This window comes from Thalassophryne amazonica, chromosome 4, assembly GCF_902500255.1.
Source record: "Thalassophryne amazonica chromosome 4, fThaAma1.1, whole genome shotgun sequence".
Taxonomy (NCBI): domain Eukaryota; kingdom Metazoa; phylum Chordata; class Actinopteri; order Batrachoidiformes; family Batrachoididae; genus Thalassophryne; species Thalassophryne amazonica.
In genome coordinates, this window is record NC_047106.1 from 11,195,087 (window position 1) to 11,210,100 (window position 15,014).

Sequence of the window (15,014 nt, forward strand, 5' to 3'; positions counted from 1 at the left end):
CTTATGGCGGGAGGTTCTGGTCCGGATGGACCGTAGCCTCCTGCCCCAGGGGAGTGGTTTGAATAGACCGTGAGCAGGGTGAGAAGGGTCAGCTGTGATCCGACCTGCTCGGCCCAGAGTCCTGGAGACGTGCAGGTCGTGGAGAGATGGAAGGCTACAGCCGATCACCTTCTCAGCAGAGGCCACAATGCGCTACAGTCTGTGTCTGTCCCTGGCTGTGGCCCCGGCGTACCACACCGTGATGGAGGAGCAGAGGATGGACTCGATGATGGCCGTGTAGAACTGCGCCATCAGCTGGACAGGCAGCTTGGCCTTCTTCAGCTGCCGCAGGAAGTACATCCTCTGCTGGGCCTTCTTGATGAGGGAGCTGATGGTTGACTCCCACTTGAGGTCCTGGGTGATGGTGGTGCCGAGGAAGCGGTGACAGTCCACAGTGGTGATGGGGCTGTTGGTGAAGGCGAGGGAGGGCGGGGGGGCTGTGGCTTTCCTGAAGTCCACGATCATCTCCACTGTTTTCTGAGCGTTGAGCTCCAAGTTGTTGCTGCTGCACCAGGTCACCAGCCGGTCCACCTCCCTCCTGTAGGCAGACTCATCCCCATCTGAAATGAGTCTGATGAGGGTGGTGTCGTCCGCAAACTTGATGAGCTTTACAGAGTCATGGCTGGAGGTGCAGCAGTTAGTGTAGAGGGAGAAGAGCAGAGGGGAAAGGACACAGCCCTGTGGAGATCCTGTGCTGAGAGCCCGAGTGTTCGAGACATTTTTTCCCAGCCTCACACGCTGACTCCGGTCCGTCAGGAAGACTGTGATCCACCTGCAGGTGGAGTTGGGCACGTGGAGCAGAGAAAGCTTGTCCTGGAGCAAAGCTGGAAGGATGGTGTTGAATGCAGAGCTGAAGTCCACAAACAGGATCCTAGCATAGGTTCCTGGGGAGTCCAGGTGCCTGCAGGATGGAGTGCAGGGCCAGGTTTATGGTGTCATCTACAGACCTGTTGGCTCTGTAGGCAAACTGCAGGGGCTCCAGGAGGGGGTCGGTGATGGACTTTAGGTGGGATAAAACCAGGCGTTCGAAGGTCTTCATGACTACAGACGTGAGAGCCACAGGACAGTAGTCATTAAGTCCAGTGACGCATGGTTTCTTGGGGACTGGAACTATGATTGAGGACTTGAAACAGACTGGAACATGGCATGACTCCAGGGAGGTGTTGAAGATCCCCGTGAAGACTGGGGCCAGCTCATCAGCGCAGTGTCTCAGGGTGGCAGGAGAGACACAGTCTGGGCCCGGGGCCTTACGTGGATTCAGCCTTTTGAAATGTCTCCTCATGTCCTCCTCTTGGACTGAGAGGGCAACAGGGGGAGTGGGGAGGGCAGCAGTGAGAGGGGGGGAGGTCCAGAGTGTTTGAGTATCCAGTTGTGTGGGGGGTGGGGAGGTGTGAGTCCTTGTCTTCAAAGCGTGAATAGAAGACGTTCAGGTCGTTGGCCAGCTTCAGGTCGTCAACAGAATGAGGTGCTTTGGGCTTGTAGTTGGTGATCTCTTTCAACCCCCTCCACACAGAGGCCGAGTCGTTGGCAGAGAACCTTTGCTGCAGACGTGAGCTGTACATGGATTTAGCCTTTGCCACCTCCTTGCTAAATCTGTACGTTGCACCTCTATAGCTGTCTCTGCCTCCTTCTCTGAAAGCCACGTCTTTCTGCTGATGGAGCTGCTGGAGTTTAGGTGTGAACCAGGGCTTGTCATTGTTATATCTCACCCTGGTACGCTGTGGGATGATGCTGTCTTCACAGAAATGAATGTATGATGTCACAGTGTCCGTGTAGTCATCTAGACTGTCTGTTGAAGCCTCAAACATATCCCAATCCGTAGTGCCCAAGCACGCGCGTAGCTCCTCTACAGCTTCATTGCTCCACACTTCAGACGTCCTCACAGCAGGTTTAGAGAGTTTAAGTCTCTGTCTGTACGTGGGGATCAAGTGGACCATCACGTGATCTGAGAGTCCCATCATAATTTGATCCGCGAGCACGCGCTCGGCCTCGTGCACGTCCGCGCTCGGTGGAATATACACAGAGCAAAGTATGAAAGAGTTAAACTCACGTGGAGAGTAGAACGGTCTGCAGTTTATGAGGAGATATTCCAGAGAGGGACAGCAGTGTTGGGAGATCAGTCACATCGTGACTGTGATCTAGACCATAGACATGGTGTCTAACCAGATCCTTACTCTGGATGGCATTACCCTGACCTCTAGTAATACTGTGAGAAATCTTGGAGTCATTTTTGATCAGGATATGTCATTCAATGCGCATATTAAACAAATATGTAGGACTGCTTTTTTGCATTTGCGCAATATCTCTGAAATTAGAAAGGTCTTGTCTCAGAGTGATGCTGAAAAACTAATTCATGCATTTATTTCCTCTAGGCTGGACTATTGTAATTCATTATTATCAGGTTGTCCTAAAAGTTCCCTGAAAAGCCTTCAGTTAATTCAAAATGCTGCAGCTAGAGTGCTAACAGGGACTAGAAGGAGAGAGCATATCTCACCCATATTGGCCTCTCTTCATTGGCTTCCTGTTAATTCTAGAACAGAATTTAAAATTCTTCTTCTTACTTATAAGGTTTTGAATAATCAGGTCCCATTTTATCTTAGGGACCTCATAGTACCATATCACCCCAATAGAGCGCTTCGCTCTCAGACTGCAGGCTTACTTGTAGTTCCTAGGGTTTGTAAGAGTAGAATGGGAGGCAGAGCCTTCAGCTTTCAGGCTCCTCTCCTGTGGAACCAACTCCCAATTCAGATCAGGGAGACAGACACCCTGTCTACTTTAAAGATTAGGCTTAAAACTTTCCTTTTTGCTAAAGCTTATAGTTAGGGCTGGATCAGGAGACCCTGAACCATCCCTTAGTTATGCTGCTATAAACTTAAACTGCTGGGGGGTTCCCATGATGCACTGAGTGTTTCTTTCTCTTTTTGCTCTGTATGCACCACTCTGCATTTAATCATTAGTGATTGATCTCTGCTCCCCTCCACAGCATGTCTTTTTCCTGGTTCTCTCCCTCAGCCCCACCCAGTCCCAGCAGAAGACTGCCCCTCCCTGAGCCTGGTTCTGCTGGAGGTTTCTTCCTGTTAAAAGGGAGTTTTTCCTTCCCACTGTTGCCAAGTGCTTGCTCACAGGGGGTCGTTTTGACCATTGGGGTTTTTCCGTAATTATTGTATGGCCTTGCCTTACAATATAAGGCACCTTGGGGCAACTGTTTGTTGTGATTTGGCCCTATATAAATAAAATTGATTTGATTTGACATCGGAGCACCAGGCGTTGTTGATATAGAAGCAGAGTCCTCCACTTCTTGTTTTTCCACCAGAGAGTGCTCGGTCTCTGTCTGCGCGGAGGAGTCGGAATCCCTCTAGTTGGAGCGCGCAGTCCGGTGTCTGTGCATTTAACCACGTCTCCGTGAAGCACAGTACACAAGATGAGGAGAAATCTCTATTCTTCTTCATCAGCAGTGCCAGCTCATCCATCTTGTTGTGGAGTGAGCAGACGTTGGAGAGAAATATCCCAGGTAGGGGCGTGCGCGTGCCCCTTCGTCTGAGGCTCACCAGGGCACCTTCATGTGGCGCCATCTTGGAAGGGGGTTATAACTATAACTATATAGTTATAACTATAACAAACTATAATAAACAACTGTTTTGACACGTTATAAAGGTAATTTGAGGTCTTGTGTGAAAGACTACAACAAAAAGGTTCAAACAATAAACAAATGCACATTTTGAACAATATATATAAAATGGTCTATGCGTTTTGTTTGTCTTCATCTCAAAGCAATTTCTGTCTGCGATAACACAAAGGTCACATCACAAAATTATACTTCTATGAAGTTGACTGTGTGTTTGTTCTCACCTGCTCTGAAAGCAGCTTTCACAATTCAAGGCCCATTTACACTCTGACGAGCGGCCCCTCCCCCTCGGTCCATTGATATGGTAAACGGTGCTTTATGCCGGAGCGAGAGAGCTTGCCACAGGTTTATTCAATAATATTCACAGGCAAACTAGTGGAGCAATCCTGATACTCACACACTCTTTGTTTGAGCACGTGAGATTGTCATCAGAGGCTCTCCGTCACTGAAATCTATGTGGGGAGCACCGAGATATGGCCAAATGAAAATCGCCAAATATCGCGTTCCTAACATAAAGAGCACTACCTATGCAAACGCACCCTAACTAAGCCACCACCATTTATGCAAATTTGGAAAGAACTTGTCCCAGTGTATCCAAATATGTATAAATGAGCCAGGCTTATTCAGTGCGCAGGCCCTGGGAGGGTCCCAAATATAGCCCAAAATGCCAAAAGTTGTGACTTGAAGCACCACCTGTAGGCAGCGCCCTTAGTTAACCTTGAAAAATATAACGCTAAATGGGAGAACTCCATCCATACATTCATATACCATAAGATCAATGAGGCTTACTGAGGACGCACAAAGATATTCAAAGGTCAAAATCCACATTTTGACTATGTCACTGTTTTGGCCCCTTTAACCCCTACCCTAAAAAGGGTCTTAATTTTCCGCCCGAAGGGATCTTTGGATAAAAAAAATGTAATTTTTGTCCGTTTGGACAATACATCTTACCCTAAAAAAAAACTTCAGTGGCCTACTGAAACAAGATATATCACCCCCTTCTATAAACCATTCCACAGTTACAGACTATGGCTCTTAACGAACACCTGACAAAAAAAAAAAAAAAAATGCCGATATAGCTAAAGAAGCCAGAATCCTCCGGAAACAACAAAAAATACAAGGGACTTGGACGAGGAACTGTAAAGTGATGATTAAGTTAAACGGATCTCCAGAGGAAGCTAGAATCATTGTGGTAAGAGACTTGGAAAACAGACTTGGAAAAAATTTTATGTGTTTGTATGTTTGGGTATTGTTATTCTTTCATTTAGGGTTGTGCTTGTGTTCTCAAATGAACTTGGGTATAAGCAATTCTGGAAAATGACTTTCATATTATATGTGTGTGTTTACATTATGTAGTGAGACCTAATTTGACTGTTTTTTTGTTTGTGTGTGTGTGTGTGTGGGGGGGGGGGGGTTGGTTTGTGGTCTTTCCTTTTTATTATATGATGACAGCTGATTCCTTTGATTTTACTTCTATGTAGGAATTTCAATCTGTTCAGTATACTGAGCACCATACAGGATATGGAATATGAGATAGATCCAGATAACCATTTCTATTCCTTTAGAAATAGTAATTGTCAGTATTACACAGATGAACAATTTAACAACTGTATTTCAAATGACAGGAAATGATCAATAATCCACTTTAACAGCAGGAGTATGTACAAAAATGTTGGGAATATCAAGGATTATTAAAGCAATTTTGTCATCCTTTTAGTGTAATTGCCATACCAGAAACTTGGCTTGCAGTGGTTGATGATAGAAATTATGAATTGGAAGTTTATGAATTCAGTCATTTGAATAGGCAAAATAGAGGATGAAGAGTAGCATTGTATGTTGACAAAAGGTTTAAATACAAAATTAAAGATCATTTGACAATGGCCGTGGAAAATCTGTTGGAATGCATGACAATTGAAATATGCATGGAAAAAGGTAAAAATATCATTATTAGTTGCATATGCAGAACTTCGGGCTCTAAAATCGAAGAGTTTCAAAAATGGATTCAGAATTCTTTTCACAGATGTAATAACAAATGAGTATTTGTTTGTGGAGATATAAATATTGATCTTAAATCCGCATCGGCATAAATGATAATATATTTACAAATGATATTGGTACCAAAACACTAAGTGGCTTTTAATCAATGATATCGGTGACCATTTACCAATTTTTACAATAATTGATCTAAACATAAATAAAAAATGTACTGAGAAAATACAGTTATTGTAAGCATTTGGAATCTGAAGAAGCTGCCACTGCCTTAAAACATGATTTACTTTTACAGAATTGGAATCCAATTCATGCAAAACAGGATGCTAACTTGGCATATTCAGAATTTGAAAACATATTTCTCAATATATACAACAAAAATTGTCCAGTTATATATAGCTATATTACAGTATAGTAATAAGAATAAATATAAAACTCATCCATGGATAACTAAAGGTCTTCAAAAGGCTTGCAAGAAAAAAAATGCTATACAGAGAATTCATGAAAACTAAATCAAGAGAGGCAGAGATTAAATATGGTCATGTGGACCAAAGGGAAATAGTAATAGGTTTATTTATTGACCTGAGAAAGGCTTTTGATAGAATAGGTCATAACATATTATTTCAACAGATGGAACTGTATGGGATCAGAGGAGTCGCTTTGAACTGGATTAAAAATGACTTACAAAACCGGAAACAGTTTGTTAAACTCGGAGATTGTTGCTCTCATCTGGACATCATTTGTGGGCTTCCTCGGGGTTCTGTGTTGGGACCAAAATTATTTATTCTGTACATTAATGACTTATGTAAAGTTTCGGATCTGTTTAAGGCAGTTCTCTTTGCCGATGATACAAACCTGTTTTGTTCAGGACAAAATCTGCAGCAATTATTGTCCAATTTGCATATTGGAATGATAAAGTTAAAGAGATGGTTTGATATCACTAAATTTGTCTAAAACTAAAATGTTATTTGGGAATTACAATAAAGACATACTAATTCAGTTAAATATACAAGAGGGAATCATAGAGCGTGTCAAAGAAAATAAGGTCTTAGGTGTTATTGATGAAATAATTAATTGGAAAGCTCATATTCAAAAGAAAGTGTCAAAGTATTGCAGTACTAAATAAGGTAAGGCATGTTCTTGATTGCAGAGCACTACATACTTTCTATTGTTCATTGTATTGTTCATTCTCTACTTGGCTTACTGTGCTGACATTTCGGGCAATAATTATAAAACTACATTGCAGTCATTACTCATTCTTCAAAAGAGCATTAAGAACGATTCACAATGTAGGTTATCGAGATCACATTAATTCATTGTTTATTAAATCTAAAATATTAAAACTTCATGATATGATTATGTTTAAGACTGTGCAATTAATATATAAAGTGAAAAATAATCAACTGCCTCTCAGAATTAAAGATTTTTTCAAGGAGAGAGAGGGCAAATATAATTTAAAGGGCTTGTATCTTTTTAAAATTGGCGCTCAGACGACCGGGAAAGGCTTTTGTGTTTCTCCTTGTTGCCCTAAAATATGGAATAATCTGGTGAAGGAACTCAAATGATGTCCAAATGTCAATCAGTTTAAACGCCAATATAAGGAACTGATGTTTTCTGAATATGTGGAAATTGTCTAAATTCTCTGAAGATTCAGTTCACAGTTGAAGGACTATAGCTGTTGGTTAAAGTATGGACAGTTGAGTTATTGATTTTGTATTATTATTATTAGTTTTACTTTTTCTGGATTATGCGGTGTGTGCTGTTATTGGTGTGGGTATGATGAGGAATTTGAGTTTATTGATTATTTTAAGATGTCTGTGTTTTGCTGTTCTGCTCACTTTGTTTTGTTGTGTTTTGGCTTTGTGATGAGTAAAAGTTGCTGAGGTAAAAGGGGTAGGTATATATAAGCTTTGCTTCTACCTACACCCTTTCGGTTGCATGGTTGACTGGCTGAGAAATCAGTTTTGTTTTATTTAGGTTTTTTTTTTTTTTTTGGTGGGAAGTTCTTTCCTTTAACTGAATAAACTTGAACTTGAAGAATGGTGACAAAGGTCAGTTTCAGTTTGTATAGGGGTCAAAAGTTAAAGTTGCTCCAATTTTGGTAAGAAATGATGCAAATTATTGTTTCAGTTAATCGGGTTTTAAAAAGTAACAGTTCATGTTACAGGGTAACATATGTCACATGTCACAGAATCCAATGGACATTGACCTTGTTTGACTTTTACTTTGGAGATCAAGCATTCAACACTGTCGAAACTATTCCATTTATTAATCCTATTAACTCAACCAATAATTTACATCACTTTTTGCCAAAATTAGAGTAACTCTTTACCTTTTGACCCCTGTACAAACTGAAATTGACCTTTGTCACCATTCTTGCTGGGTTTTATTCCCAAAACCAGATAAGATCTTGGGACATGGCTTCCTGATTACTGTTCTTGCTGCCACAACCCTGGTTTTCCCACCAATCAGCAGAGCCAGGATCGCTGGGGATATTCTTAGCAAAGGAAGCTAAAAAGGGGAAGTCTTTTTGCACAAGTCCCGGTGACAGTCCTGGAACAGGACATTTTCTTTCATTTCACTTGCCGATGCCTGTCGAGACAGAGGGGTCCAAGCTCACCTCTGGCGGTAAGATTAATACTTTGTTTTTTGTGTGTACCACCAATAATACTTTTTTAGTATTACTGGTATTATCTCTGACGGTCGATGTCCGTAAGAAGATGAGGCACTGGTGACTGAGAGTAACTCTGCCAACCTCGCCGTGTTCCTCCACGCCGTGACAGGCTGAAAAGCTCAGCAGCAGCGTTATTGTGATTTTAAAAAATAAACAGCTGATCAAAAGTTCTCTCAAACCGCATTGCACATACATAAAAAAGGCAGAAAGCACTAAGGATATATTTAAGAAGTCAATCAAAAGAACAGGTAGACCGCTGGGTAGCACATGCACTGGTGCGCATCCTCCAGTATTTATGAAGGTATTTGATTTTTGGCGAGCTTTGTAGAAAACGTTTGTCACTCATTTAATTATTTTTTTTTTTACTTACCAGGTCTCCAAGATGCCTTGTTTTGAATTTGCTGGTTTAATAAACGGTGATATCTGGTTTCAAGGTAAAATAGATTTTAGTCTTCATTAAAAGTATTTTATATATTGTTGAGACGCAAACTAATTTTTTTTTTTGTCCAATCTCTTAATTAGAAGCGGGACAAACAGGTACGGTAATTTTTATGTTGTATATTTTAATACACATCTTCACATGGTGTGTGTGTTGATTTTTTTGGTTCCCTCAGTGACAATTTTTTTTTTCTTTGCAAGGTTTACTCAGAAATAAAGAACTAATTTTTGAGGCCTAGCTTGGAAAAGCGTACAGTTATATTTTGAGGCAGATCTGCATTTAAGGGGTGGAGCCAGAGAATTTTACAGTAAATGTGTAAAATTAAGAAGTGGTGCTGTGTGTTTATAACAACACATTTTGCTAAAACTTGCTGATCATAAAATTTCAGCATTTTGCCTTGAGCCATTAATGAGCATTAAGATTTAATCATTTAAATTTGGAATGTTTTGGGCCCTCTCGGAGGAGGTGTGGCACTTTAATCAGGACCAGCTGCCTCTGTTTTATTTTTCAATTTGATGAATTTGACGAATGTTGATTTTTGGGATTGAAGTTGTGCGTGAAATTATTTATTTATTTATTTATATTTTGGTTAAGTGGTCCTTGGTTTGAAAAAATGTGAGAAATGCTGGTGTTGAGGATTTCCCTGAGTTGTTGAACTTACTATGTGATGTCAAACCTGCAGATATCGAGGTAGACACTTTCAAAAGGTCCTGTCCCTGCACGATAAACTGGCTGAAAAATACGGACGACGACTTCCTGCTGATAAACTGTGATGGCCAGCTTGAGTTTCAGACCTTATTTACAAATGAAGTACAAGGATGTGGTAAGATGCTACAAATTTTACATGTTTTGCCCTATATTTCTGTAGTTATTGCCTGATTAAAAAATTGCCTGATAATGTTGTTTGTGAAAATGTTTGTTATAATGTCAGTGGTTCTTTAAAAGCTCTGTTCTCACATTATGGTTGTCTTGATTGTGTTTGTATAAAAAGATCTTTGTAAAACAAAGTTTTATGCCTTTTTTAAAGTACCCCAAAATACATAAAAAAAAGCATCTCAGTTTTCAAGATTTCCCGGGAAGGCACCTCTTGTCCCTCAGAGAGATGCTTTGTGTCGTTGCTGGAAAGTGGACCTTGAAAGTGCTTGTATTTGACATTGAAAATGGTGTATGAACTTCAAAGCAGACCGTTCGTGTCTGCCTTCAGATGGTGCCGGACCGTCCTGTCAGCCAGGCAGCAAAAGTTCTGAAACTACACACGAAACAAAAGCGAAAGTTCGCAGCGTGGCCAGTGAGTAAAAACTGTTCAGCATGTTGCACAGACTGAATGCTCACAGTGAACAGCAAAGGATCAGGGCTGGTTATCATCATGCCTGGCTGGGACCCCAATCGCCCCATGGTCACATTAACTACTTTAATTGTTAATCAGAGTGGGTGTTTTACAGCGACGAGAGAATGTCGATATGCTGTCAGCTAGGCTGAGCCGAAATATACAAGAAGTCTATTTTATGCAACTCCTGAGTTGCCGACCTGAGTGAAGCATGTGAGACAAACATTGTGTTGGTTATACGTATAGTTATTTATCATGAAGTTCATGTTTTAACTGTAAAACATCAAGCCTCACTTGCATTTTTTTTGTCATAAGAATTTGATAAAAGGTTAGGAATCATTGCCATTTAAAAAAAAACAGCCCTTAGAGAAATTCTATTTTACATGCATTATGGTAAATGTCCACAAGGTGGAGATATTGCTCCATTTCAAGAACCTTCGGACACGACTACGACCAGGCTGTTGCTTACAGTTGTGATGTTTCAGGCTGTCCTAGTTTGAAGTGATTTGTTTCGTGAATCTTCATATACACTTCAGGCTAAGTATCAGAAAGAGTTGTGAATCAGGAACAAATGCCATCATCAGAAAAGTCGCAGTGAAGCATTGTGGGATGTTAAGGCCAAAAAAACAAAAAAACTAGAGCTTGACCACAACTAATTTGTTGCCACTTTTGGTCATCATTACATGAAAATGATTAATTTAGTGATAATGTGCTTGCTGTGTTGCAGTATTTCTGTGCCATTGTGTTTCAATGGGAAAATATTATGGTTGTTTCTGTAGATGATTGGCGTTTAGTGCCCACTTTGTCTCCGGATAGGACATAATGTAGTCTAGATTGCCCCCTCAGCAGTCAAAATGCAACCTCTACGTACAATGACAGCTAGCCAAGAACATTTAAATTCTGTACGTGGGAACATTTTGAATATTTTTAAAACCCTTGTAATAATAGTAATACATAATAATAGTAATACATAAAAACAATACATAAAAACAAAAAATTAAGACACTAAGCAATAAAAATCTCTTACCATCAACTGCTGTTGGCAGCTGGGTGTTTTGAATCTTGTCAACAGAACTTGACTGCCTCATCTCAGCCCACTGTTTCTTTCACAGCCGCCATGAATGAATTGCAAACGGATCGATCACCTGCTGATTCAGAATAATAGTAGTGCTATGTGACTAAAAAGATTAATCCAGGTTTTGAGTATATTTCTTATTGTTACATGGGAAACAAGGTACCAGTAGATTCAGTAGATTCACACAAATCCAACAAGACCAAGCATTCATGATATGCACACTCTTAAGGCTATGAAATTGGGCTATTAGTAAAAAAAAAAGTAGAAAAGGGGGTGTTCACAATAAAAGTAGCATCTGCTGTTGACGCTACAAACTCAAAACTATTACGTTTAAACTGCTTTTTTAGCAATCCCATGAATCACTAAACTAGTATTTAGTTGTATAACCACAGTTTTTCATGATTTCTTCACATCTGCAAGGCATTAATTTTGTTGGTTTGGAACCAAGATTTTGCTCGTTTACTAGTGTGCTTGGGGTCATTGTCTTGTTGAAACACCCATTTCAAGGGTATGTCCTCTTCAGCATAAGGCAACATGACCTCTTCAAGTATTTTGACATATCCAAACTGATCCATGATAACCTGGTATGTGATATATAGGCCCAACACCATAGTAGGAGAAACATGCCCATATCATGATGCTTGCACCACCATGCTTCACGGTCTTCACTGTGAACTGTGGCTTGAATTCAGAGTTTGGGGGTCGTCTCACAAACTGTCTGCGGCCCTTGGACCCAAAAAGAACAATTTTACTCTCATCAGTCCACAAAATATTCCTCCATTTCTCTTTAGGCCAGTTGATGTGTTCTTTGGCAAATTGTAACCTCTTCTGCACATGTCTTTTATTTAACAGAGGGACTTTGCGGGGGATTCTTGCAAATAAATTAGCTTCACACAGGCGTCTTCTAACTGTCACAGCACTTACAGTTAACTCCAGACTGTCTTTGATCATCCTGGAGCAGATCAGTGGGCGAGCCTTTGCCTTTCTGGTTATTCTTCTATCCATTTTGATGGTTGTTTTCCATTTTCTTCCACACGTCTGTTTTTTTTTTTTTTTTTTTGTCCATTTTAAAGCATTGGAGATCATTGTAGATGAACAGCCTATAATTTTTTGCACCTGCGTATAAGTTTTCCCCTCTCCAATCAACTTTTTAATCAAACTACGCTGTTCTTCTGAACAATGTCTTGAACGTCCCATTTTCCTCAGGCTTTCAAAGAGAAAAGCATGTTCAACAGGTGTTGGCTTCATCCTTAAATAGGGGACACCTGATTCACACCTGTTTGTTCCACAAAATTGACGAACTCACTGACTGAATGCCACACTACTATTATTGTGAACACCCCCTTTTCTACTTTTTTACTAATAGCCCAATTTCATAGCCTTAAGAGTGTGCATATCATGAATGCTTGGTCTTGTTGGATTTGTGAGAATCTACTGAATCTACTGATACCTTGTTTCCCATGCAACAATAAGAAATATACTCAAAACCTGGAATAATCTTTTTAGTCACATAGCACTACTATTATTCTGAACACTACTGTATATCGTGCCCATCATGTCCACATCACAAACTAAAATATGTTGTAGCGAATGCATACAAATTGGCCACGAATAAAGCGTTTTTATTAGGCCAATCTCCAACCTTCCTTTTCTCTCAAAGATTCTTGAGAGGGTAGTTGTAAAACAGCTAACTGATCACCTGCAGAGGAATGGTCTATTTGAAGAGTTTCAGTCAGGTTTTAGAATTCATCATAGTACAGAAACAGCATTAGTGAAGGTTACAAATGATCTTCTTATGGCTTCGGACAGTGGACTTATCTCTGTGCTTGTTCTGTTGGACCTCAGTGCTGCTTTTGATACTGTTGACCATAAAATTTTATTACAGAGATTAAACTGCAGGATTGTCTTACAGACATAAAGACATGGATGACCTCTAATTTCCTGCTTTTAAACTCAGATAAAACTGAAGTTATTGTACTTGGCCCCACAAATCTTAGAAGCATGGTGTCTAACCAGATTGTTACTCTGGATGGCATTTCCCTGATCTCTAGTAATACTGTGAGAAATCTTGGAGTTATTTTTGATCAGGATATGTCATTCAAAGCGCATATTAAACAAATATGTAGGACTGCCTTTTTGCATTTACGCAATATCTCTAAAATCAGAAAGGTCTTGTCTCAGAGTGATGCTGAAAAACTAATTCATGCATTTATTTCCTCTAGGCTGGACTATTGTAATTCATTATTATCAGGTTGTCCTAAAAGTTCCCTAAAAAGCCTTCAGTTGGTTCAGAATGCTGCAGCTAGAGTACTGACGGGGACTAGCAGGAGAGAGCATATCTCACCCGTGTTGGCCTCTCTTCATTGGCTTCCTGTTAATTCTAGAATAGAATTTAAAATTCTTCTTCTTACTTATAAGGTTTTGAATAATCAGGTCCCATCTTATCTTAGGGACCTCGTAGTACCATATTACCCCATTAGAGCGCTTCGCTCTCAGACTGCGGGCTTACTTGTAGTTCCTAGGGTTTGTAAGAGTAGAATGGGAGGCAGCGCCTTCAGCTTTCAGGCTCCTCTCCTGTGGAACCAGCTCCCAATTCAGATCAGGGAGACAGATACCCTCTCTACTTTTAAGATTAGGCTTAAAACTTTCCTTTTCGCTAAGGCTTATAGTTAGGGCTGGATTGGGTGACCCTGGACCATCCCTTGGTTATGTTGCTTTAGACGTAGACTGTGGGGGGGTTCCCATGATGCACTGTTTCTTTCTCTTTTTGCTCCGTATGCATCACTCTGCATTTAATCATTAGTGATCGATCTCTGCCCCCCTTCTCGGCATGTCTTTTTCCTGGTTCTTTCCCTCAGCCCCAACCAGTCTCAGCAGAAGACTGCCCCTCCCTGAGCCTGGTTCTGCTGGAGGTTTTTCCTTCCCACTGTGGCCAAGTGCTTGCTCATAGGGGGTCGTTTTGACCGTTGGGGTTTTTCATAATTATTGTATGGCCTTGCCTTGCAATATGGAGTGCCTTGGGGCAACTGTTTGTTGTGATTTGGCGCTATATAAGAAAAAAGTTGATTGATTGATTGATTACATCTGCTTTGCAGCTGATTTGCGGATAATCTGTGAATGCATAACAAACACGTCACGTAAACCTCAAGTACTATATGTCACAGAAAGCGACATACCTGCCAGTCAGTGCTGGTCCGGCTGTGTAAATCCACAAATACGTAGCTGCTGCAATCCAGGACTTTTATTTAACACCAACAAAAGGAAGAGTTGCTGTTCAGCCACAACTCACGCTGAAGTCTGTTTTCTGTGACACTCTCAAAAAAACAAAAAACACCGTCTCACACCCTGAGCGGCTTCCCACCTCCCGCTCCCCAAACTCATGAACAGTTAACCCTCGCATGACAAAATGAACATAGACTCTGTGATCAACTTGTCCAAGTCCAGCAATTGCTCCAGAGGCTGTATTGTTGGTGTAAATAGTGATGCCGACGGCCCGAGTGCATTCAAAATACACCCGTAATACTGCCGTGATAATCTCAATGTGTTGGATCAGTTTCCTCACTACATGCGTTATATAACTGTGATTGTTCATCATATATTTGCTATATATTATTAATATATCCGTAATTCATACTGGGACATTTGTCATTTTTGGCCAGTTTTGTTGCGGACGACAACAAATGCCCGCAATTTGTGTACTCAATTCATGTGCAATTAATCCTCTCCCCAGTGGGACAGGGCCCTAACATTGGGAACACAGAGCAGGCCAGCCCCCTGTGATCGCAGGGCACACGAAGGCACTTAGGGTTGAATTAAATCAGCTATATAGGGCACAGCGTATCCATA

The 15,014-nt window shown here is 40.9% G+C and overlaps 1 protein-coding gene across 1 annotated transcript in view; it reads left to right on the forward strand.

Moving 5' to 3' along the window:
- Positions 1–15,014, forward strand: part of LOC117509401 — a 43,715-nt gene that overhangs the window by 18,764 nt on the left and 9,937 nt on the right. Inside the window, exons 2-5 of the mRNA XM_034169066.1 lie at positions 8,701–8,761; positions 8,850–8,864; positions 9,449–9,589; positions 9,971–10,054. Of these exons, the coding sequence (XP_034024957.1) occupies positions 8,710–8,761; positions 8,850–8,864; positions 9,449–9,589; positions 9,971–10,054 (292 nt within the window). The 5' untranslated portion in view covers positions 8,701–8,709. The remainder of the gene's footprint in view (positions 1–8,700; positions 8,762–8,849; positions 8,865–9,448; positions 9,590–9,970; positions 10,055–15,014) is intronic.